The sequence below is a fragment of the Budorcas taxicolor genome, chromosome 8 (assembly GCF_023091745.1).
Source record: "Budorcas taxicolor isolate Tak-1 chromosome 8, Takin1.1, whole genome shotgun sequence".
Classification (NCBI taxonomy): Eukaryota; Metazoa; Chordata; class Mammalia; order Artiodactyla; family Bovidae; genus Budorcas; species Budorcas taxicolor.
Genome location: NC_068917.1, coordinates 65,913,294 through 65,939,369, shown reverse-complemented (window position 1 = coordinate 65,939,369; position 26,076 = coordinate 65,913,294). Strand labels below are relative to the sequence as shown.

The following is a 26,076-nucleotide window of genomic DNA, read 5'->3' as shown; positions in this document are numbered from 1 at the left end:
GTGTGGCTCAAGTACTTCCCTCTCTAGGGAACTTCCCTAATCCTCCCAGTTGAAAGCTACCCTTCCTATCTCTGACTGACCCTCTTACTGGACCACTTGTTCTAAGTCTTGGTAAGCATCACTCCCACGTGTCTTCTCTTCCTTACATTTCTGGTGAGCATCCAAGGGCTGGCTTGTCTCTATCCCAATCCCCTCCCTCTTGCCCAGCCAAGGAGAGCCTGGCATATCCCAGGAGCTTGAAAGATATCAAAAAGTTCCATAAACTTGAAAAAGCAGGAAAACAAAGTCATCCGAAGTTACTGTTCGTTATTTGACAATATACGCAAAACCTAAGGACTCTTAGGTGGTACAAATCACTTCATAATGTATTGAAGGTGTGCCATAGGGCACGGATTAAGACCTTGTGTTTGGGGAAAATGTCAAACCAGAAATTGATTTTCCTGATATTCCTTTGTAAAAAGCAACTTCCACTCTAAAGCCTAGTTGTTGCTCAGTCGCTCAGTCATGTCCAGCTCTTTGTGATCCCATGGACTACAGCATGCCAGGCTTCCCTGTCCTTCACCATCCCTGGGAGCTTGCTCAAACTCATGTCCATTGAGTCAGTGATGCCATTCAACCATCTCGTCCTCTGTCGCCCCCTTCTCCTCCTGCCTTCAATCTTTCCCAGTATCAGGGGGCTCCACTGACACTATGTAACTTCTGCTAGAACTAAATTCAGATTAGGTTCCAATCTTTAACATTGCTTTTACATGTGTAAAAACCCACTCATCCAGGAGCTTACAGCTAAGAGTTACCAAAACAATCCTCAGATCTTGCACTTACAAAAATTACTGACAACACAGTCACTCGTGTATTGAACCACTGCACACAGACTGCAGAGTATTTTACTCCTCCTCCAAATCCTTTTAAGATCTGTGAGAGAGCAAATTCTTTCTGCAAAGAAGGAAAAAAAAAAAAAAAAAGCTGAGCTGACCTCAGGCAGTGCCTACCCACTCCCAGCCGAGCTTTTCACATGTCATTCCTCCTTAGCACGCCTGTCTTGATAACAAACCGTACTCTGTTCACCTGTCAGTCAACCCCTACGTGTTTCAGCCTTAGCACAAAGCTCATTTTTTCCTTCAGACCTTCCTGTCAGTGAGGGTCAGAGACCATCAGTGCTGCAAAAGACTTTCAGAAGCCACTTGGTCACACCCCCTCGCTTTTATAGACTGGGAGGTAATCCAGAGGGCAACGTAAGGTCCCACAGGAAACCAGCAGCAGAGCCAGAGCTACAATTCAGATCGCCTGGGACCCTCCTCCGTTATACGGCCCTCCTTTCCTTAACTCATTTATTATCTGAACCTAACGTGATTTTTCACTGCCTTTTGGGGGTTCCACAGCACTGAAGTTCAAACATCATTTGCAGAAGTCTACCTCATTCACTCCCAGAGTCATCAAGAATGAGGATTAGGTTTAAATGCTCACAGATCCTACACACCTGTGTATTTCTCAACAACCACCAATAAAAAAAAACACCAAAGAAACCAGTTCTTTAGTGTGTTTAAACATAGGCTTACAAAGTCTTAATTTACAAATGTAAGCATACAACTAGGCTTTATCAAAGAGGAATGTGTTTATTTCACTTAAATTCTTAAAAATATTTTTTTGCCAGTTGTCACAATGTCCTAATGTAAAAAAAAAAAGTCTTTGAAAAGAAAAGCATGAAAAAACAGACCCAAAATGTTAAGATTTTATTTACAAAGCTTCTTTGTTGTACAGAAAGTAAAAATGCTGTTACAATCTTGGTGTAACTGGTAGCCACGGACAGTTGACTCACCAATCACAGCTATACACGCTACAGCAAGTCTTACACAAAAACCTAACAACGCTTACAATTTTGTTGGGGTGAAGTCCCCAAGCTTGGTGGTGGATTTCCAAGAGGGACTAAATGGAGGAAGGTGGAATGTCACAGGAACTATTCTTTGGCTCTTTGGGTGGGTGGGTGTCCTGGGGTTTGTATCACAGCTACCCTTTTATTTTTCTTAAAAAAAAAAAAAAAAGCTACCAAATCCATGTCAGCAGTCCAACCAATACTGAACAGTTCTTTTTTTTTTGCAGGTTATTGGGGTCTTATTAATCATCTTCTCCTTCATCATCTGTTTCTCTCTTCCTCTTTTCACCTTTCCCGCTTTCTTCCTCTTCTGTACGAGAACAAAAATTCACTTTGAGACAATTGGAAAGGCATATATAGTTTGCCTAATTGTTGCAAATGGAAGCAACAACAATGAATTTAATGGTTAGGAGATGAGCTCCTTAAGCCTATTTTCTCACTAGTAAAATGGGGACAACGGCATTGACTCCATAGCGTTATTCTGAGGATTAAGTGAACCAGTGCAAAGTACTTAGCCTAGAATATGGCAAGCCTCAAACTATAGTTCATATTAACTTAAGAGATTTCTTAGACTTTAGGTATTTGAGACACAGAGACTTTCATATCGTTCTTTTTAACTAGTAAACTCATATGATTATTTTTATGAAGTTAACTAAATCTGCACTAAACTGTGTTTTTAAAATCTCCCTGAAGGCAGAGACCAGGCCCGGATCACTGCTGTATCCAAAGTAAATTTAGTTTTGAGATGAGCACAGAACAAAGATGCTGCTGGAAAGTATAAACTCAAGTGCAACAAACAATCCAGCGCTCTGAAACTTACACAAGTGTTAAAATCTACTTTTTAATAAACAAGGGTTTCTTTGGTTTTAATTGTGGCGGGGAAAGGAAAACTGGAACGATGCTATTTATCTATCCTACAAAGATTACATTTCAATTAAAAAAATTTTTTTCTTTAATGAATAAATTCTGAACATAGGAATCTCATGCCTAACAGTAACACAAATGATGGGGTCTAAAAACACAACATGCAGGGAGTGAGGCCAGGGCCTCCTTCCCTCACAGGCATTACTAACTGCTGTAGAGCAGGGGATGAGCCACACACACACAAACAGGCCTTTTATCCGTGCCTCTGAAGACCACCAGGGCCAAAGGTATTTTATTTTCTTCTCCATGATTTCAAATTCTGTATTAATGAACACTTCCCTTGATCTTTAACTGAGGGGGACCAAACAGCATGCCTTAACCCACCTTCATCTTCATCTTCGTCCTCATCCTCATCTTCATCATCTTCATCAACTTCTCCATCATGTCCAAATTCTTCTTCCTAAAGAATGGTAAACAGCATACCATTAGATTAATTCTGCCCAGCTGAGAAGTACAAAGAAAAATAAGAATTGTCAGTAAACTTAGTTCATTCAAGGAGAAAACTGTAATGTTACTTTTATCTATTTAAGATACTGAGAGCTGCTGGTTTTTCTTTAAAAAATTTCTTAAACTGCTTTTCAAAAGCATTTTATTTGCCAGACGTTTTTCATTAGTATACAACTTACAATGGATAACTCTAGAATTAAGTTTAAAACCTTCAACTTCAAAGCAGGTTTGGATAGAGCTTCCTTTTCTTCTCCAGTTGCGGCACACCGGGTTTCTCACTGAGTGGCTTCTCTTGTTGGGGCATGAGCTCCAGAGCTTGTGGGCTTCAGTAGTTATGGTGCAGAGGCTTAGTTGCTCCCAGGCATGTGGGATCTTCCCAGACCAGGAACTGAACCCATGTTCTCTGCACTGGCAGGTGGATTCTTAACCACTGGACCACCAGGAGTCCCTGGACAAATATTTCTATATCCACCCCCCACCTTTTTTAAATAAAATGCTCTTTCAGAAACTTAATTTCATTAGCCACCTGCAAGACTACACAAATGCTCAGTCTTATATTTGTACTATAAAAGAACATTTTTTTTTTATGACATCTAATTTTCTTGGCCTGTTTTTACAAATCCCCATTAGGATCAAAGTCACTCCTTTCTCCTATCCTGCTATGGTTAGAAGGATAGCTATGGCTTCTTCTTCAGCTCCTCAGAGATTCTGTTATTACTACGTATCCCATAAATTAGACCCCTTTCCCTGCTCCTTCAGAGTATGACCACATTTTTATTCAACTTTGCATCCTTAACTGTTTATCACAGAAGGTACCTAATGTATTTATTTCATTAAGCTGGATATACAAGAAGTTTAGACTTGGTAAAGATACCTTTCATTTCAATACAACAAAAGGAAGGACATCTCATCAGTTCTCAATGTTCCCAGCTTTCTCACCCTAATGAATGAATACTCAACTTGTTACTGCCTCCCAAAGTTAAAGGGTCAAAACTTACTCTGCAGAGCCAAGCACTGTCTAGTTTAGCACTCAGTAAGTATTCCATTTATTATTAATATTTACTAAAAGGGGGACAAAAGCTAAATTAGTCAGACCACTATTAGTCTATTTACAAGTATACTAATTTCTTCAGAAGACTTTTCTTTTTTAAACAACCCACATTTTAATTACGAGAGAGAAGCAGGGCAGCCAAGAGGTGCACTGACCTCCCCACTGACTTCATCTTCATCCTCTTCCCCTTCTACATCTTCGTCTTCATCATCATCCTCTTCATCATCAAACTCTTCTTCCTCACCATCTTCATCCTCCTCCTTATCCTCATCTTCTCCTTCTGAAAACAGTCCAAAAGGAACACATCAAACACCCTGTGTGTCTCACAAGGTATACCTACTGAGGTGGCAGAGAGCTGTGGGTTGGCCCATGGACAAATGCTGGGCCACACCAGTACCAGCAAAAACCATGAACCACAGTCACCTCTTTCCTCAAAAGCTGCTGAGGCTCAGTTCTTCTGACCTGAGATCCATAAAATCCAGAGGCCAGGAGTCCTATGTACATTATAATACTTACTGATGAAATGATACAGTGTCTAGAATTTGCTTCAAAATAAGGGAGGGGAGAAGTGGGTAGGAGTGTATGTGTATAAAATAAGATCAGGCATGAAGCAATCACAGCTGAAACTCAGTAATGGGAACATAATAGTTTTACTGTTATTTCTACCTTTGTCTGTGTCTCGAATTCTCCATAGTACAAAGTCACAAAAACCCCAAACAACCAAAAAACCCTCACCAACCTCCTTCTCTGACGTTAACCCATTCCACCACAAACCAGCTGTGCAAATCAGGAACCTGGAGAACACCCATAACAACTCCACGATGGGGATAGTGGTGGTGGCCAGGCACCCGTGTCCTGTATCTTTACTGCATTTGGTGCAGGCCCCTAGTCAAGCAGTTCTTACCTCTCCAGGTCCTGGAGCTCACTGTGCTTTCTCCTGCCTCTTCCCTTTCGTTCCTGTATGACTAACACTGGCTCAGCCTTCAAGTCTCAGTTAAACATCACTTCCTCATGCCAGATCCACAATCTCAACTCATATGCTCTCATACAAGTACCTGGGTCCTTCTCCATTACCACACACTTTGCTCACTTATGATTATTTATTATGATTGCTTAACATTTCTGGAGAAGGCAATGGCACCCCACTCCAGTACTCTTGCCTGGAAAATCCCATGGACAGAGGAGCCTGGTAGGCTGCAGTCCATGGGGTCGCACAGAGTCAGGACACAACTAAGCGACTTCACTTTCATGCATTGGAGAAGGAAATGGCAACCCACTCCAGTGATCTTGCCTGGAGAATCCCAGGGACGGGGGAGCCTGGTGGGCTGCCGTCTACGGGGTCGCACAGAGTCGGACACGACTGAAGCGACTTAGCAGCAGCAGCAGCATAAACAGTAAGCTCCAAGGGGACAGGAACCATGTTTGTTTCTTCTTAAAACTATTTCCTACAGCCTGGCATGCAGGAAACTCTCAAATACTCACCTGACTGATCCTGCTCTTAAGAATTGCCTTTCACCCTTCAGGTTTCTGCATACAAGTGGCTGCTCTACCCATTTATGGTGAACTTAAATAGATACCAGACTGATTTGTAAGAGAAACAGAGAACCAGCAGTGAAGGCACTAAGTGAAATGAACATTTGGAACAAGCTGAAGCATCCTATTCAGTGTCCTGTTCACTTTACCATCTAACATCCCATGTCTTTTTGCCTTGTCTCAAATCTGCTGCAAAACAAAACTGTAAAATGTTTCCTGAGTACTATGCCACTGATTGTAACCAAGGTTCCTGATGGTGTTCTTCATTTTTCTTGATTATTTCTGCCTTATAAACTTCTATCTTTAAAGAGATATCAAAACTAATACTTCAAATATAGTAATACTGAGAATTCCAGCAACATGAGGAATACTAGGAAAGTAAATTTTCTTCATGCTGACTGATGTCATAACTAATAGTTCTGCTTCCTCTAAGCCTCTCAGGTGAAAAACCTTTATCCTAAGAGTGACTCTTACTAAATAAGTCACTGTGTAAGGAAAGCACAAGCTAAGCAGGAGGATTAGTTTGGGTACAAAATATATTAAGATTCTTAAAGGTAACAGGATGAAAAACCTTGATCAAATGTCAAAAGTAAAAAGTACATTCTAATTCCATTTTATAGCCAGAGATTATCTCCTTTATCAAAGAGAAAATGGAATTCAACATACAGTGCTTTCAAATCATTACCTTTTAAAACTCTAGCTATATATCCAAAGTAGGAAAGATATTTATATTTGAATATAAAAATCATGTATGAAGTACCCACTAAGTGCAAGGGCCTGTGAATAAACAGATAAGAAGATAATCACAGCAAAGTCAGAACAGACAAGAATAGCAGAGCAACAAGTGTATGAGAAAGGTAAGCGAGGGAATGCTCGGGCATACACAGGAACTCCAGCGTCACAAAATGCTTCCCGGAAGTGCTGACAAAGGTGAGATGGCAAGGATAAATAGGCAGTAGTCAAGAAAGGGGAACTGCTAGGAGAAAGGCAAGAGGCTTGAGGCAATGGTCCTTCTAGTAAACCATAAACCACTTCAATGGGTTGGAGCACAGTTTATGATCTCTAGGATCCAAATTCAAAACTAATTAGCTAACAAACCATTGTCTATTTTGAATCATTTGAAGACTTCAAAGTCCTGGTAGTTTAGTCACTAAGTCATGTCCGACTCTTGCAATACCATGGACTGTAGCCTGCCAGGCTCCTCTGTCCATAGGAAACTCCAGGCAAGAATACTGGAGTGGGTTGCCATTTCCTTCTCCAGTGGATCTTCCCGACCCAGGGACTGAACCTGGATCTCCTGCATTGCAGGCAGATTCAACGTCCTAAGAACCCCAAATTTAACAGAAGGCCTATGTGCATGGATTATTTTTCTTGCTAGCAAGAGCGTTCAGTGCCCTGACTCACCTTCATCATCCTCTTCTTCATCCACACCATCCACCTCGGCATCTGAATCTGGGGCTTCACGATCCTCTCGGTCATAGCCATCCAGATAGGTCAGCTGGGGCAGGAGCTTGAAGACACTCTCTCGGTAGTCATTCAGGTTAGTAACCTCACAGTTAAACAGATCCAGGCTCTTTAGACATTCCAACTTTTTCTGAAGAAAAGGATCAAGAAACATACCTCCTAAACCAAAGGAACATAAGCAACAAAAACCATCTCCTAAAGAGGTAAAATTCTAGGCTCTGAATTCAATAAGCTACTACCTATTCAGCCTTGTACATAGGAAAACATCTCAAGTCCATCGCAACCTTTATGACTGGTCACTAGATTTTTAACTAGTCTTCCCTTCTACCTCTATCCTCTCAGAGAACTGTTTCCTTTTGGCATTATGAATTAATACAGTATGAGGCAAATCAGAGACTTGAGTAATCAAATGACCAATAAGACCATGCTGGGTTATCAAGTAATCAGTACTTTTGGGGTGGTAGGATAATAGGGGAAACATTTTTCTCAGTCATACCAATTCAGTCAGCATCAAGGTCCCTGACATTTCTACTTGGGGACACAGATGCAAAACACTCGAGAACGGAACAAAATAAAGCACAAGGTGTGGGGATGTAAGTATTTTCCGGGAAGACAGGAGTTAATGCAAGCTGGGGGAAAACAAGGGGAACTCAGAGTTGAAACTTAGAAAGTAGAGAAACTTTACACTCTTGTCTTTTTTTTTTGTTTTGGGGGCAAAGACTGATACTATTACCAGACCTTCCTGATACAAAATTCTTCTGATTTTACCATACCTTAAAGTTTTGTTGCAATACTTCATTTGTTTGAAACCTGTTTCATTATCTAAAATAGTTAAGATCTAAAAACTTGGCCCAGGAAGTTTTCTGAGCAGCCAGACTGATAGGAAAATATCTGTGTATTCTACTCAGATCATTTGTTATTACCTCAGTATATAGTATTTCAATACCAGGTCTATTAAGTTTTGATTAAGGGTGAATTAAGAGATCAGGAGGGCAGAGGTAGTATCACAGGCAAGTAAGCAGATAGCAACAGAAAGTGACAACAGACCCTCACAGGGAGGAAACAAAGGAGCAAACTGATACAGTAAACACAAAATGGGGACAACTATATGGCTTGGTGCCTTTTAAAATAGGGAGTGGGGGTGGGGAACACAGATATATGGATTCATAAACTTAATTTTTTAATGGCTCCGAGTCAATACAAAAAGGTTGGCATTCTCTAAATATTACTAAGAGGATCTCTTTATGAAGTAAATTGCAAAAAATAAATGTTATTGAAAGACTGATGCTTTATTGGGAAATCTACTTCAACGTTCACAAGCACCTGGGAAGACACAGAAATCAAACAAAACTCTGTCTTCAGGACTTGAAGTATCTGTGTAATTGCTGGGAGTTACAAAATGACTTAAAAATCTTTGCTCTAAAGCCGACCTTGGCAAATGACAGTTGGCTGACCCACTCTGGCCTGCCTCTTGTGTTTGTAAACTAAGTCTTACTGGAACACAGCACGCTCACTTGTTTATGTATTACGTACGGCTTCTTATGTTTAAAACGGCAAAGTGGAGAAGTTGTGACACCATACGGCCTACAAAGCCTAGAAGACCTACTACCTGGTCCTGTAGTGGCAAGGGTTGCTGACCCCTGCACTCACAAACCTTCATATTCCTTATCAAAAAGGTTCCCACACTGGCTTTCTTCTCACTGAACAGCCCTTGGGAACACAGAGCCAGGCAGGGAACACAGAACAGGGTTATAGCAGCAGGAAAATGTATTCCTCAAAACACCAATGTGCAGTTATCCAAGAGTTTGTGGATCCAATAATGTGCTTATTAAGTTAGTACCTGAAGTCTTAAGAAAGTTGTCCCCAGTCCTAATTGTAGGGAGAATGACTTTTAGAAACATGTAGCTTTCAGAATAGGCTCCCTACTGGACAGCCTGAGCCCCAGAAGTCCAGGTATGACTTCTTGCCAAAGAGGAAAAAAATGCTGAAATAGCACACCAGGTAACTGGGGAAACTTTTCTCTTCACAAATATGTTGCCACTATACCCCTTAAGATAGAACCATGAGTAAATCTGGTAGCTTTCCCACAGAGGCTCAGTATAAAATTCTTCACTCAAAGGAACAAGCCATTTACTGGTCAACACTATTTCCTAGGAATGGACGTGCAAAAATACATACAACTCCTGATCATGCTCAACAGTGTTCCAAGCCCGTTTTCTAACTCCTTTGACTAGCCTAGCACACAGGGCCTCCAAGGTTTTCCAGTTTCTGAAACTCTGAATCTATAACACTTTTTGCTACTTCTACAGAACAGAACCATTATGAATAACCTGGACGTGTCGAACAGTATGCTAGAAATGAAGTGAAACCAAATAAACAACAAAACCCCAAATAACTGGAGTACTCTAGAACTTTAAAGCTCTAAAATTGTGCTTTAAGACCCCAAATACACTACACACAGATTACTCAGGATCCCAATGTAATATGTAAATACTGCTTTAAAAAAAAAATCACAACTCTACCACTTCAGAAATTTGGCCTAAAACTAATAGGCTAGCCATAATAAACAGTAAACATTTTATTAACAATAATTTTGCTTGCCTTCTTAGAATTTAGAAGGGCTTTGGGGGATGGTTTGGATGGCCCAGGTCTCTTAAAAAAGGTGTCCAAGGAAGTTTGAATTGATGCCTTCTTTGTCTCTCGATTAATGTCCCTGTAGTAAGCAGAGGCATTTACAATCATTGCATTGACTGTAAGAACTGGGCTCAACGTAGACGGTGTTCAAAATGCATGTGGTTGATGAGGATGAGATGGTGTTTTCCCCACTGAAGAACACTTTCAGAAGTTAAAATGGACCCAACACTTCCCCCCTTCACCTCCTCCTACAGTTTTATTTATCCTGAAGTTATAACTTCAGGAGACCCACCTAGCACCCCCAGGAATTGGAACAGCACGTTCAGGAGAATAGCAGGAGCTCTGCCTTCCCCAGACAGTCCTGGGTGTGCGGTGCCATGGCTCTGTCACTGGCAGGCCAAGTATGTGACTCTGGACAAGGGATTCAGCCTCTCCTAAGCCTCAGCTTCCTCATGTGTGAAATAAGGGCCATGTTATTTCTATCCGTTTTGTAGAAATGTTGAAGATTATTAATGGATAACGTACATAAAGCATCCACCATCATGTATGGCACACAGTAGATCCTCCAAAAATGGTAAATATTATATAATGATTATTTCTCATATTTCACTGTTTCAGGGGATTAAGACTTTCACTGCCAAAGGGTCCTACTATATAAATCACTTATCAGGTCAGGAACACTCATGCAAACGATTCCTACACAATGTTTGCTTCTGCTCTGCCTCTGAATGCTAGGACACTGATAAAAGCTTCTGATGAAACATCAAAGAAGACTAAGGTTGCCATGAGAATTAGGCCATGGCCAGTGATCTAGCATGGAAAGGTATGGCCTGGTACTCTGTTCTAGGGAAAAGGGGTTCCTATGCTTACAGTTACTGTGAATTGACAGGGCTGTCATTAAACACACAACAAAGGTTTAGTATAGCCCATGGGACCGAAGGGAGACCATCAGGGCTTAATTTAACACTGGAAATTCCAGTTTAGATCTTTTGGGGTATGGAGTAAATTTACAGGTTAAAAAGAGAACAGGTTCCAAGGGCAGTGGAAAGAATGGCCTTGGACTTGAATTCCTGCTCACCATTTATTCTAAAGCTGCTGTGTAATTAAATGCAGTCTCCTCATTTCTAAAATGACATTCTCTCTGCTCTGCATTACATGAGGATACAAAGGGCAAATGTTAACATCTCTGAATAAGGAAAACTGCAATAAAAGTCTGCTTATACACAAGAAATGGGAATTGACTCGGAGGAAAACAACAGTGAAAAAGGAAGAAGCCCAGGTGTCTGAGTGTACCTAATAGAAAAAAAGGGGCAAAAAATGGAGTAAAGGTGAGCAACAAGCTCCCAACATTTATGAGAAATGAGCTAAATGCGGTCCACTTAACGAAACATAAAAACAAAGGGTCTTGGTAAACAGTGATTAAATTTACACTGGAATACAGCCTCGATTACTGATTAGGAGAGAAAAAAACTCTATTAGTTCCATCAGGAAATCTTCATTAAAGGAAGTCATAATTTAACTCTTATCTTCCCTTGAAATATCAATATTCTATGCAAATGATAAGAAGTTCAAATATCTTAATATATTGTGATGTCAGAAAAGATAAGAGACAGCAGAAGGATGCCGTCTCCTCTTGAGTTCTGCTCTGCTGGATCCTGAAAGACAGCTCCTATCTCCTGACTAGCCCCTCTCCCAATTAAGGTCCACAAGTTAACTCCAATGGAAATACTGACTTTACGTAAAACAGAAAAAAAAGAGAGCTGCCACAGGCTTCTTTGGGTGATATGAAACAAGTCTGAGTTTCATCAGCCTCATTAAAATTGAATTCTATGTCTGTGAATAGAATGTTGTGTTTAGGGGAAAAAGTCAGTTAACAATCTTGAAATCATAGGAATTTCCAGGTGGCATCAAAAGGAAAGAGTCTGTGGGGCCATCCCCCCACCCGCCATTAACTGGGAAGAAAACAGAACTAGTGAGAAAGGAAGGAGCCCAAGTATCTGAGTGTACCTATAACAGGGGGAAAAAAGGGGGAGGCAAAATTCCTGGAGCAAAGGAGAGCAACAGGCCCCCAGCATTGCTTCGTAAGCTCTTTTCTGGTCACTATAACTTCCACTTAACTAGACCCCCATCAGCACAGCTTCACAAAGTAAGTACATTACCTTATTCTCAGAACTCCTAAAGTGAGGTAAGTAAGGCAGGGATCACTATCCTTCCTGCTTCTTAAGGGAGGAAACTGAGGCCCAGAGAGAAGAAGCAACTTGCCCAAGGTCACACAACAAAGTCTATAACCCAACTGGCACTTAAATGTAACTTTCCATAATTTATCCCAGCATGTAAGAGGAGGAGAATTTGGGGGTTCCCATGCAAAGAGAGCCAGCTGGAGCTCAAAATTGTGAATCAGAAGACCTAAAACTCACTGGAGCTGCCTTTGGCCTGTTCCAGCAGATCAGATGCCCAACCCAATATAGACAGCCTTTTCTATAAAAGTATAGAATAGCCCGGCCAGTCTGGGGAAAATTTTTTAAGATAAATGTTTAAGGCTATAGTCAATATATGACATTTAAAAAGAACAAAAAAGAAAAGAATTCCCCTTTGAAGTTAGCGGCCACAATTAACAGGGAGGGAGAAAGTCACAGGAACACATGTAACTAAAGGTTCTGATCTTTTACTCTGGACTCCTTCTATAAAAAGTATTATTAAAAAACCACCACCTTCTCAATTATTATTTCCAGTTATTTCCCTCACAATAAAAAAATATGAAAATGAAAATGACCAATAAGTCCTGGTTTCCAAATTCTCAATTACTTACCAAAGGTTCCAGGGTGCTGATATCTTTCAGTTTATTTCCACTTAAGTTTAGATGTGTAAGATTTGGAAGTTTTTCTGCTAACATATCCAGACCTCCACAGATTCTATTGTCACTGAGCTCAAGCTGTTAAGAGAAAACCCACACAGCACACAAACACACAGAGAAACAAGTATCACTAAAGTGTTAGAAATAACAAAGACAGTTCTCAAAACACTTACCAAGATCAAATGACCTCTTTTTTATTAGGGCACGTATGTTCATTTTGTTTGATTAAGCCCAAATTACAGATCCTAGGAACACTTCAGAGAAGGAGAGACACGTAAGGATGAGAGAGTTGCATTCTCTTAATCAGCTGCCAATTTTAACAGTTTGGCCCCTAACATCAATGAATACATTTTGTAACCTAAGAAGTGGGTCAAAACAAATTAGAATTCTTTGTGAAGTTGCCATAGGCTATATGTGCCAGGAAAGGTAAATGCATTCTAAGCAGCTATTCTCTGTGTCAAGCAAAACTCGTGATGCCCACTTGAAACCTCATCTGTTTCTATACAGTGCTGACTTGCCATGGGGTTCTACATCTGGAAGCCACCACGGAATGCTGCCCTGAAGGCTACAGGAATGGTACAAGCCTTTAAAGAAGTTCCGTGACTTCAAGAAAGGGAATGGGGCAATAGCTTCAGGGCTGGGGAAACCAGTTCCCCAGAGGACACTTCTTACAGATCTATCACTAGCCTTTACAAGAATTCTAATTTCTTTGCTGCAGGTCAAGTTGAGTGGTAAGTGGTATGCCAACAAAGGAATGAGCCTTCACCATCGAATATTACAGGGAAAGAAATTGGAGCCTGGAAAAGTAAAGCCCGTTGAGAGCATCTACTTCAAACTCTATTTCGCAGATGAGAGAACTAAGGCCAGACAGCTGGTTTCAATTTCTACTTTAACTGCCAACAACAATGGTAACTGTATCTAATCCTTACATAGTACTTCAGTGTTAAGTACCCAAGTACTTACAGCATTGCTCGAAGAACTAGAAATCCATGAACTCATTTGATCTCACAATCACCCTATGGGTAAGTAGAATTATTACCCCCATTTACAGATGAGGAAAATGAACTAAGAACAGACCATGCAACATGCCCAAGATTACACAGCTGTTACAGTGGTGAGCCTATGCTTTGCAGCTGGGAGCCTAGCTTCAGTGTGCTCCTCCCTATACTAGGTACCTAGAATAGAATGAAAACTTCTGTAATTTAGTCTGGCATGCAATGAAATGAGTATACGATGCAGAGCAGAACTCTTAAAATCTTAAATATTCACTGAAAGGAAGACTTTTAAAGACAAGAAGTCTGTTTAGGTGTTTTTAAGCATTTCAGAAGAGAAAAATACAACATTTCAATACTTTTTTTTTCCCGTTCTGATGGGCAGTCCAGTAAAATACCTAAAATTTCTCTTGGGTGGTTGGAATATCGACATATATAATATTCACAACCTTTCAACATGAGTATCTTAGGGAGGAGAGATAACAAGGCAATCTGCCAAAACATTTAGTGGCATATTTGTTTTGAAATGAAATCAATGTGTAATTTAGGAAACTCGTGACATTTCTTTCAGAACCTGCTTCTTGTGGCTTTCTGAATTAAGTATGACAGTACAGAGACCACGGTAATTCAGGACAATGTACCAGGGTGCTAGAAAAGCAGAAGAGAACACAGAACACCTTGTAGGGATCTGCTAGTATCAAGTTTATGGAGATACAGGGTAAAATGCCAACAGAGTTTCCAATGTCATGACAATCTACATAAACAAAAATGGATTACACTTGAACCTCTAAAAGCAGATACCTATCAGAAAAAAGAAAAGGAATTTACAAATTTAACAGAATTCTTTTTAATAGCAGACTTGCCCTGAAACTCATGAGGACTGCCTAAGCATTTAAAACACATAGCACTTCTGGATTTTAATTCATGTATTTAACCAAAAAACAAGTCCCTCTCAAGATTCAAGCAAGCATATAGGAACAGCCTACCTATCTGTTGCCTAAATTTCATTTCGGTTTTCTATGTGTATCTTTCTTAGATGAAGCTTCAACTTAAACTCCCTAATAAAGAGATTAGGTAAACAGTGGAGAATTCTGCAACACCGCCAAGACCACACACATTTTCATATGTAATGGAAAAGGTAGTGGGTTAGCAAATAAGAGAGATGGTTCTAGTTTTGGCTCTAGTACTAAACCGCTTCTGTGGGTGGCTTTAGGGAAATTACTGTACCTGTCTGGGTCTACTGCTGGGTCTGTGCCTATAAACAAGGCTAGAAGATCTTTAGTTTCTTTCAGTTCTGGCAGAGGCTATGTGACAGGTTAACGTGCAAAGACACAAAAAAACATTTTTCTTGAGAATTTTTTTTTCTTGGTGCGTGGCAGGGATGGGTGTGTGTGGCTATTTGTGGGCAGGGGGGTGGGTGGACAGTGTTAGACAGGATAGTGACTGGTTTATAATTAGACCAATAAAGCCCTAACAATGGACCATTAACTAGGCAAGGGAAATATAGCAGTTTTGTTTAAATGGATTCTCAGTCAGTCACAACACATTTTAAATTCCCTAGTCATTAAGAATTACATAATGGATCTGAAATATCATAGGCTACAAATCTGAAAGGTCTTTACTTAAATCTTCCCTTAATCAACATTAAACATGAAAAGCAGGAGGAACCCATGGTTCCTAAACCAGAGCATACTAAAAACAAAATGTAGTTACATTATAGCAACAAATCCATAACAATTATTGAGTACTAAATTATTCATCATAACTATTTATTGAGCATCCAACATGTATTATTTCCAAACATCATAGCAATTCTGCAAGATCAGGTGGTATTACCAGTTTACGGGTGAGGAAACTGAGTCTTAGAAGATTCATCATCAGGGAAATGATAGAGCTGGATGGAATGGTGAGTTCCAGATCTGCCCAGTTACAAAGGCCATGTGGTCTCTCCTACACTAAATGCTTCCTTACAGATAGAATTGTTTATTTTTCCCTTCCCCAGAATGGTTCTCTTCTATTGTTAAAAGAAAAAGCACTTACCTTTTTCAATTTAGGTAGTTTGGGAAGATTTGAAACTGAAATCAAGCCTACATTTATTAAACTGAGGAACTCTAAGTTCACAAATTCAGCTGTTAAGCCCTCAATTTTCCCATCATTTGATTTGCAATTGTCCAGGACAAGTTCTCGAACCTGTGGGTGACAAAGCAGGGAAGAAAAGCTTTAAAAAACATACAGAAAACAAAGAACAATGCAAAACCTCCAACCATAAATACCCAACAAATCACTCACATATAGGGGCAGCCTCTACTTAGACCCAGATCAGTTATAAATAAATGAAAAAAATGATTAAGCCTTTAATAACAATAATCTAATAGATATCAAGGGTGAAATGTCACACCATGGTTACAAATAAAGATTTTAACTCTACTTTCCAGACAGAAACTACAGCTCTTAAGATGTTAAGTGAAGAAACAATACCCCCCCACCCCTTAGCCCTTTTCCCAAGTCTGTTCCAAGAGGCGCTTTAACTACAAGTACAGGAGAAAATACCCACCCCCTTCTTGGTCCATCCCACCCATAAACTCCTTTAGCCCACAAGGCCCAGGAGACTGACACAAGAGAACGAAAACTTCACTTTTCCAGCAAGGTCACTAAAAGATTGTGGTTACAGGTTTCTGGACTAACACTTCTACCTCTGGTCTTATTAATCCTTACTAAGATTATCTTGACACTAAGAAAAGACCAAGATGCAAGAACTCTTTAATTCAAAACCAAGATCATTTTGTTTTATTTATGTAAAAAAGATATTTCTAGGGAAGAGAACAGTTAGCTATTAGATTCCTTTTTCAGGCCACAAAATCTCCTCCTTTAGAGGTCCTGAAATTCAGAATTCAAACCCATCCAAGAGTATCACATGTGAAAATTCTGAATACTGATTATTTAATAAAGTCTACTGTGTAAATATCTACCATGCTAATCTCTATTGCCATTCTTGCTCTGTGGTTGACTCTGACACTTCCCAGTTTTAAACACGTTTTGATAAATTTACACGGATGCAAATAAGTTTTAACTGCCAAAGGCATTCTTGCAGTGAATCTAACACATTTAATGGCATTAATGAGCAATCAAACATGTATGAGATGCTGATAGCTCTAAAATGAAAATAGGAGTATCTTTATCCTCCCATACAAAATTCAAAGATACTACTCTAGTAATTGCTAACATTTATGGAGAATTAACTCATTATTCTTTTTACCACCATACCCCCCTGCCCCCAATTAAAGAGAAGGAAACAGATTTAAGAGAGTCAGGGATACCCACAACGCCACAACTTCTCACTCGCTATTACTCTACTTCCTCTTCAGAAGCCTTGCTCTCAAGATGCACACAGGCCCATTACACCTTTTTGTTTCTTTCTTCTCTTCCTTCCACTTTTCTCTTTATGGACAGTCTTCCCCTCTTCTGATAAAAATTAGCCTATCTGAAAACTTAAGGTAAACTGAGGAGAGCTGGGCACCAGAGACAGATGCTTAGGGTCAATTTCTAGCCCTGCCATTTACAACCTCTGTGACCTTAGGCAAGTCACTTAACCTATCTGTGCCTCAGTTTCCTCAAGGTGAAGTAGAACTGTTGTAGAAAGTAGTGCTTTAGACACAGTGAAAGCTGAGAAAATAACCTCTGAGAAAAGGTGTAGCAGAATGACAAGGACCTTTGTGACTTATTTTATTCCTGCCTGTGCTAAATCTTCTACAAACATGTATCTCTTTTGCATTAAAAAAAAGGAAAACCAACAAATCATTAAAAAAAAAAAAGCCAACTGTAACTACCCACCAACCTAAGCGGTATATTGCAATATAACTAAATGTTTCCATTTGATTTGGGGGTTTTCTATGACTATATCTGACAAAGAATCCAAAAATGTTATACAGAATGACACCAATATGCCAAAAGCCAAATAAGGAGCAATTTAGATGGCCATTTTGCCTCCCAGCTCATGGGTGAAATCACCTCTTGGACGTTTTTCTCAACTGGTAAAATTCCACTTTAATTAGAGTCAAAGAGAACAAGTCTGCTGAAGCAAACAGCAGAATAGGAATCAAGAAAGAGAAACTGGTAGGGGAAAAAAGATGTTAAAGTGGTCCAAATCTGCAAACTGAATTGTTGGGTCTGAAAGAAGATGGAGAGGAATTAAGGTTCTGGTTTAAAGAAATGGGAACTATGCAACTGGATGGAAATAAGAAGGAACAGCTTCGGGCACAGAGAGGGGAGCAGGTATGTAATGAATACTACAAAGGATATCAAGTTTAAGGTTCTCATGAAAAGTCCAGGTCAAAGTATCACCCCAAGGAGTTGGACAAGAGAATTTGGAGTTCAAGGTTTAAGTTCTGTATTTGGAAGTAATCAGAGCAGAGAGTAGCGGAAGGATGGAATTCCTACAAAGAGAACCAAGGATGGAATCCTGGGGATCCTGCAAAGGAAACTTGAGAAGAATTAGTAGTGGTAGTACCCAAAGGTGAAGCATTAGTTTCAAACACGTAGAAAGGCTTATGAAATTAGGCATAAGAAGTTACTGGGGCAAGGGGGAGATTTAAAAAATTAGGTAATTTGTCCATCAAGGAGAGACATCTCCAGGAGACACTGGGGGATGAATACATAAAATGTTTTCATTTATGTAACCTGTCACACATTCACTTTCTTATATTCTTCTCAGGGAGTAAAAGTGACTGTCCTGAGAACTTTTCCATAATCTTATCTAACGCTTTTACAATGAGATTATTGATCTATTAAAAAAAATTAAGGTTAAAAAGAGTCAGTGCTAGATTTTAAATTTCATCAAGCATCACGATGGCAGGGTCATGCCTATTTTAGTTACCATAATATTCTGGGAGTTGGTGATGGTCAGGGAGGCCTGGCGTGCTGCGGTTCATGGAATCGCAGAGTTGGACACAACTGAGCAACTGAACTGGATATTCCAATATGAAAGAGTATTTACAACAGTCAAACACAGAAAAACTGGCATAGGAGCTTGTGTCAGGATTGTAGGGGACTGAGGAAATGATGAAACAGGAAACCTGGATATAGAAACTACTTTCTGATGATAGGCATGATCACACGCAAAGCATGTTGCTATTTGTCACTTAATATTGTGGGTTTTTTTTCAATCTTTGTATATTTTAAATACAGTAACATGAACAATATTACTTAATTAACAACTATACTTTTTAATGGCTAAAGAAATTAAAAGGTATGATGTAAAATACATTACCATACTCCCTACTGAACATGTTTCCCAACTTCCCCTATTATAAATAGTGCAATGCTATCTTTTTATATGAAATTTCTTTTGTAATAAGAATTATCTCCTCACAATCTATTGCTAGGTGAAAAAACAAATATCAGAATCTTTTGAGTTACAAGTTCTTTACCTTAAAATGACAATCAACCTCTCTCAAGATTTTTCTGCTACCTTTCTTGATATATGGAAATTCTAGGTATATGCATATAGTTACCTTTCTCTTGAGCATATTGGTTTTACCCTGAGGAAAAAAAACAAATACCCCAAAAGAAATACTGACAAAAAAGCAGACAAGTCATAAAAAGGTAATCAGTAAACAAACTCATTTGTTTACAACAAATCATAAAAGAGACAGATTAAAAATGAGATGTCATTCCACTCTCTTGAGGATGGAGAAGAGATAGGATTAAGAAAAGGAGCTGGTAAGTTTACAAGTGGGGAGTGAAAAGAAGTCAGGGAATACATACCTGAGACCTTTAATTTCCTCCATGAGTAGGAGGAAACAATTTATTGGGGTGAGTTACAGGGAAGGGCTGTATGGCTCAGCAGTTAAGTCATGTCTCTGAACTTTTCCAGCAAGGCTAAGGATGTAGTAAAAAAAAATGTGTTAACCCCAGAACAAAGTCCAGAGTCACAGCAAGAAGATGAGCCACAAAAAAGCACACAGCAGAGTGGAAATTACTGCAGAAAGCAGAGACCAAAGGAGGGTTCACTTAGGGCTGTGCCCAAGGATGACAGGCCTGGAAAGCCTGCCATAAGCACCCTTCTAGCCAGCCTGAAGTTCTAAACAGGACTTTGGGGAAAAGGTGTCTGTTCTCAGGCATTATGTCACCAGCATATGAGATTAGGCCTTCCCTCTCCCTGAAGTCCTTCCTGAGTGTGACAGGATCGAGAATACCTTTCAAGGGAGGCTGTAGAGGATGGGGGACATATGTCGTCACTGCCTCCTGATACAGACTGAGAATAAGAGAGGTTCGAATCAAGGATAAACAGCCCTAGTTTTCCTTATGTCCCAAACCCTCCCAGGAGGGAATGTTGGCAGGCACTTGTACATCTGTGTGTACCACTTACCACTATCTGATCCAAGGCACAGTTATTTGGTCTTCTGCTCGAAGATACATGACAACTTTGGGGGCCAAATTCACTCTTCCTCATCCCTTATTTTCCAACTAAATTAGTTCTTTTTCCTCAAACACGAATTTAAGGTAAACACTTAAGAATTAAAAACAAAAATCCACACTATTTCCTATGCAACTTGTTAAGTTTTCTATAGCTATCAGCAAAGCTAATACTCTAGTTTTCCCATGAAAAATTTGAAATACATGGTAGCCAAATTACAGAGATTGGGGCTAGGAGCCACAGAGGAGATCAAGGAATTTTCCTTTCATCCTCCCCACTTAGTCTCATTTCCTATTTCCTTGGCTGGTGGTGGTTTAGTCGATAAGTTGTGTCTGACTCTTGGGAGCCCATGGATTGTAACCCACCAGGCTCCTCTGTCCATGGGATTTCCCAAGCAAGAATACTGGAGTGGGTTGCCGATTCCTTCTCCAGGGGATCTTCCTGACCAAGGGATCAAACCCGCGTCTCCGGCACTGCAGGCAGGTTCTTTACTGAACGAGCTACCTAGCTACTCTTGGAGTGACCTTCCCCAATTATCAGTTACAACAGTTATTAAGAGGGGGAAAGACAATCTGGAGAATTAAAGATCATTAAGTTATCAATTATTTAGTGAGTGAAATAATCCAAACACATGGAAAGTAACTCTTGCCACCCTGGACAATTCCCATCCTTCTGAGTTAAACAACCTTCAGACCTTCCACCCTGCTACTATTTTAAAAAGAATGTCTGCAAAATGACAATAGAACATTAGTAGTACTGAAATATGTTTGAGTGGCAAAACTGCCTATATGAAGGAAGGAAACACTCATCCTACTACTGGGTAGGTAAAAAAGAGAATCATTCTAAAAAGCAATTTGGCAGAGATTCACATTACAAAATGTTTATTACAATACTAATTAAAACAGCAAAAAACTTTCTAACCACCTAATGAGGATGGTTAAATTATGATCTGTGTAGACATTAACAATGCAAGATAAATGTTTACTATACTTTAACAAGATATTATATTCACTAATAGCAAGATCCAAGTTCGGAAAAAACTTTTCCTGTGGACTGTACCAGAATATCTTGTTGGTAGAATGCGTGTGTGTGAGATTCCTGTTGGTTTTTTTTTTTTTTTTTTTAGGTTTTTAACCTATATCTATTTTTTTTAGCTTATCTGTATCTAATTTTTCATTCAATGAAGCTGTAAACTAAAGAATACAAGAAATATATATTCTATATAATACAAGAAAAAGAATCCAATTGGCTGCTATGCAGCAAATCTGAATAAGCCCTTGAGTTTAAAATCACGACAGACACAATAAATGCCAAAAGTTGGGGGAAAGGTTTTTCCCATGTTATAGATTTTTTTTTCTTTAAAAGGCCACTGCCATGTGGCATGCAGGATCTAGTTCCCTGACCAGGGTTCAAACCCATGCTCCCTGCATTGGAAGCATGGAGTATTAACCACTGGACCATCAGGGAAGTTCCCTCACATTATGTATTAAAAAAATATTTTTGTCAGTATCTTGGGACTAAGGAAAAAGTATGCTTATTTGTGGAATATGAAATGTCTCAGTTTAGCATACAGGCTACCAGTGTTCCCACCAGGCGCACAGACTGTAAACCACAGTAACTGCATGACTTTCTAACTCTGAACAGACTGGAAGATCAAGGACAGATGTCCCTAGATTCATTGTTAATGAGGTGCATGTCTGGCATAATAGGAAAATGATAGCCTCACATAAAGACATTTTTCCTCCAATTCTGGAATATATCTAAATTCCAGATCTAGATACAGACTGTATCAATATCTCATTACTGCATGTGTCTCCTTCCACTTCTGACAGTACCAATCAATTTCTGTGGTGTACCTGGTATGTTCTAGTGCTATACAATTTGCTCTCAATGAAACAACTGACGACACCAATATTTTATATAAAATAATTCTTACCCTTTGCCTGTATTTTAAAATACTGATCACTATTCTTTTTGAAGATTACTTTATAATGCCATTTTAAGCCATTTTTGCACTATGAGAACAAACTTCTGATATAAAGAGGTGTTTTGGACTCAGATAAAACTCAATTATGTACTTCTTTATGAGTCACTCCCTTAGGTAAACAGCACACCTGTTAGTAACAGGTGAAATGGAACCTATTCTCTTGGTCTGTCTTATGTATTTTAGTTAAAGAACACAAGACAGTAAAGTGTTACCAGGGTCATCTTCAAACTTCCAAATAAAAAAATTAAAACAAAGAAGCCGTACTCATAGGAAAAAAAAGCTCATCTGATCTTCAAACAAAAACACTGCAGATCAAACTCCACTTACCCTCCACAGTCTTTTATCTCACTCGATGACATCAAGGTCAACCAAGGAATATACTGATGTGCATTTAAGAGCCTCTTGTCCTAAGCCAATAGGTTTACAAGAGACAGAATTCTTCCTCTTTTTCCAGATGAAAAGAGTCTACAGGATCCCAGAGGTCAAGCCTACTCTAACAGCTGGCTCCACAAGACATGGAGCCACGTGACTAGCTGACAGAATCATTTTGTAACTTCTCACTTACCTTAAGGGTGATGCTTTTGTGCAAAAAACATTTTTAAATTGATGTTTTAAAAAATCTAAGGCTTACTCAGTCTCCCTTAAGTCCCTAGGGGAGCCATTCTTACCCCACAATCCTGATTGGCTCCCATGACACTCTCCCAAGGCCCCTAACTTGCACAATGCAACGGGCCCCAACGGGTTCTGAGGCTTCAGGAGGGAAGAGGCTGCTCTCTGCCTTGTTCACACTGCTTTTCCAGGCCCTGCCACACTGTTGGTACACAAGTATTTATTTAATAAAACCAGTGGATTACAGTAGGAGAGTGAAGTCCAATAAGGTAGCCAACAGTCACTTGTGGCTTGAGTACCTGATATGTGAGCAGTGCAACTGACAAATTAACCTTTAAAGTTAAATAGCCACACCACTTTAAGCTGTTTTTGGCAAAAGGGCAAGGCTTAAGTTGATTTCTTGAGAAATTAACACATGCACATGTATATGTATTTTCAAAAGCAGTAATTAGTTATTTCAAATTCAAAAAAATCCATATACGACCAGCCCAATTGTGTTTCCCAGAAGGAACAACGGTGCTCTTAGCTGAGTATTTTAACAGTGCTTTATGCACACTTGAAGAATTCAAATGGTTTTCTTTTTTTTTTTTTTCACGTTTTAAGGCACTGTGAAGGTTCTTGTGTATTTTCTTTTGGAAATTTGGCTAAATCAAATACCTCCATATTCTACTGACTTGGAACTACGCAGTAATAATTCAAACATCTTAAATTAACAACGCCTCAAAATGAGATCACAATTCTGCAAGTTTTACGATGTGAAGAAGCTTAACAGTTCAGGATACTAGCACGTGGCCGAAACAAAATGTCTGACTGATGGACGGAGGGGACGACCGTGGTCAAACCTCAACCTTGAAACTCGGAGGACCGAGTCGAGACGCTCACCCCTCGAGGTCCTCCAGGGTCGAGTGGGGAGGCCACGAGGTGCCACAACCCCACACTTCATTTGTGGGGACCTCGGATTCAAAACCTCGTGCGCACAAGGGAAGGTCGGGTTGACAAATCTCCACAAGTGGGCAACTTGTTACCCACAACTCTCCGGTTGCACGAAGCGAGCCCATCGTCAGCCCGAGCGGAGATGGAAGGACTTCCCTTGGGCTGCCCTAGGAACAGAGGACGCCACTCACCCGAAAAGGGGGTTTGGCAGAGGCGCGGCCCCCCGGCGAGCGCCGCAGGAAGCTGCTCTAGTTCGCGAGGAGGGCCCGGGGAAGAGAAGAAAGACGGTTCTTAAAAGGCCCACCCGCCGCGGCAGGCGAGTGCTGGCCTCGGTCGACGGCCTGTAGCACGTGCGGGGGCAGAGGCCTCCCGGCCCGCGAGCCCAGCCGAAACCCGTCAGTACCCCCTAGACGCCCGACTCGGGCGGAGGCGGCCGCCTGGCGTTGCCCTTTTAAGAAGGGGGGAGGGGACGGCAGTGCGCCCAAGAGATGAGTCGGCGGCGGCCGGAGCGCGCAGCTGCCGCCAGAACGAGCAGAGCCCTGGCGAGGCGGGCGCCAAACAAGCCGCAAGCTCGGCCCGGCGAGCGGCGGCCCACAGCCACCGCCGGGACAGACGAGCGGGGCCTGGCAGGCCGAGCCAGCATGTTGGCTCACGCGGCGGAGGGAGACGAGTGCTAGCCAACATGGCGCTGTGTCGGCTCGTGGCGCGCCCGGGCTGACGCGAGGAGCCGCCGCCCGCCCACACCGAGGGGCCAGCCTCCCGGGCAGGGGCCCCCGGACTCCGCCGCCGCGGCGCGGGGGGGAGGGAGAAGCCGTCTACGCCACAACAGCCGGCTCGGCCGAGCGACGCCCGCCTTGGGAGGCTGGGACCGCGGAAGGCCGGGGGGCGAAAAGGGAGCGAGAGAAATGGGGGAGAAAGTTTTATTTTTAGGCTTGAAAAATGGCGGGAACCGCGTCCTTTTTTCAAACTTAGCCCGGGGAGGGGCGGCGGTTGCGCCACCTACGCCGCCCGGACTCGCCCCTCCCCCGCTCCGCGCGCGCCCAGCCGCACCCGCTCAAGCCCCCTGGCGCCCGAGGGGGCTTCCCGTCCCCCGTAGAGGCGAGGAGCCCCCTACTTGCTCTTCGGCCCCTGCCCGAGTCCGGCCGGCGCCAACCGCGAGGCCTGGCCTGAGGAGACCCTCCCTCCCCACCCCACCCCGAGCCCCTTCCCCCGCCGGCCTGGGGCCCGCGGAGCCCAACCTGGCCCGCAGCGGGCCCGGCTCCGGCTGGCCGCGCGGCTCCTCGGCAGGCCCGACCTCCGCCCGGCCGCGCATCCCGGGAGGCTGCAAACATGGCTCCCAGCGTTACACAATCCCCTCCTCCCTCCCTCGCTGCCGGCCACACGCACACGCGCTCCTCAGGGAAAGGACCCCGGCGGGCGAGGAGCTCAAAGTTTGCTTTCCCCTACCCCACTGCCTTCCCCGGACGGCCGCGGGCACCCGCGGGCGCCAAAGAGTTAATCCCCGCGCGCTGGCTCCCCCCTCATCGCCCGCCCGCCTTCCCCGTCCGAGCCCGCGAGCTGCGCTCTTCCCCGCGCCGGGGCCGGCAGACCCGCGGTCCGGGCCCCGCAGGTGGCCACCATTACATGCAAGTCATCGGGGGAAGAGGGCGCCCGAAGGGGTCTGCTTACAGCTGCCGGGGTCCGGTTCCTCAGCTCCAGGTGGATCCTCCTCTTCATGTCCATGTTTCTCTCTCTTCCCCCCTCTTCAAACTTAACTTTCCGCGGCGGGGGCGGAGGGGGGAGAGGCGTCCCAGCCTGCGCAGCGAGGGCCGTCGGAAGGGGTCTGCTCGAGGCACAGGCCGACGGCGCGGTCCTGGGTGGCGGGCGGCGTGCGGGCAGGCGAGCGGAGCCCCCGGAGCCAAGTTACTCGCGGGAGCGGAGAGAAACCATGGAGGGAAAAGGGGGCTGGAGCGCAGCTCTGGTCTCACTACCGCCGCCCCCGGCCGCGGCCCCGCACTGCGCTTAAACCGGCGACGCGGCGCGGGTGGCTGCTCGGCTCGACTCGGCCCCGCGCGGCGCCGCTCGGCTCGGCAGCCGCTGTGCACCAAGGACGGGGCGGGGAAGAGGCGCGGCGGGAGGGGCGGAGGCTGGGGGTGGGAGAGGGAGAAAGGCGCAGCCCCGGGGACTGGAGCGACTTACTCCCGCCCTCCGATCGTACGTGGGGTGGCTGATGTAAGACCCGCCTGGGGGCTTCCCCGCCTGCCGCCGAGTTGAGACCGTGGGGGTCCCTCCTCCACGCGTCCGGAGGCGGGTCTCCACCCCCTCGCTTGGACGTTTGCTGGGAGGGTTGGGGGCAGTAAATTACTGCCCGGCTTTGGGGGTCC

The 26,076-nt window shown here is 42.5% G+C and overlaps 1 protein-coding gene across 1 annotated transcript; it reads right to left on the bottom strand.

Annotated features, from left to right (window-relative positions):
* Window positions 1–1,717: 1,717 nt before the first annotated feature.
* Window positions 1,718–25,748, bottom strand: ANP32B (acidic nuclear phosphoprotein 32 family member B). Its single transcript, XM_052644783.1, has 7 exons — window positions 25,382–25,748; window positions 15,810–15,959; window positions 12,733–12,855; window positions 7,230–7,419; window positions 4,448–4,572; window positions 3,119–3,194; window positions 1,718–2,180 (listed from the first exon to the last, which is right to left on the bottom strand). Exons 1-7 carry the CDS (start codon window positions 25,433–25,435, stop codon window positions 2,113–2,115), a joined length of 786 nt encoding a protein of 261 aa, XP_052500743.1. The 5' UTR covers window positions 25,436–25,748; the 3' UTR covers window positions 1,718–2,112.
* Window positions 25,749–26,076: the final 328 nt, after the last annotated feature.

Coding starts and splice junctions, on each gene's coding strand:
- ANP32B (XM_052644783.1), bottom strand. CDS start 25,435: ATGGACATGAAGAGGAGGATCCACCTGGAGCTGAGGAACCGGACCCCG. Junction 12,856..15,809: donor AACTACCTAAATTGAAAAAG/GTAAGTGCTTTT, acceptor TTCTCTTAACAG/CTTGAGCTCAGTGACAATAG. Junction 7,420..12,732: donor TCAGCACCCTGGAACCTTTG/GTAAGTAATTGA, acceptor CCTTTTCTTCAG/AAAAAGTTGGAATGTCTAAA.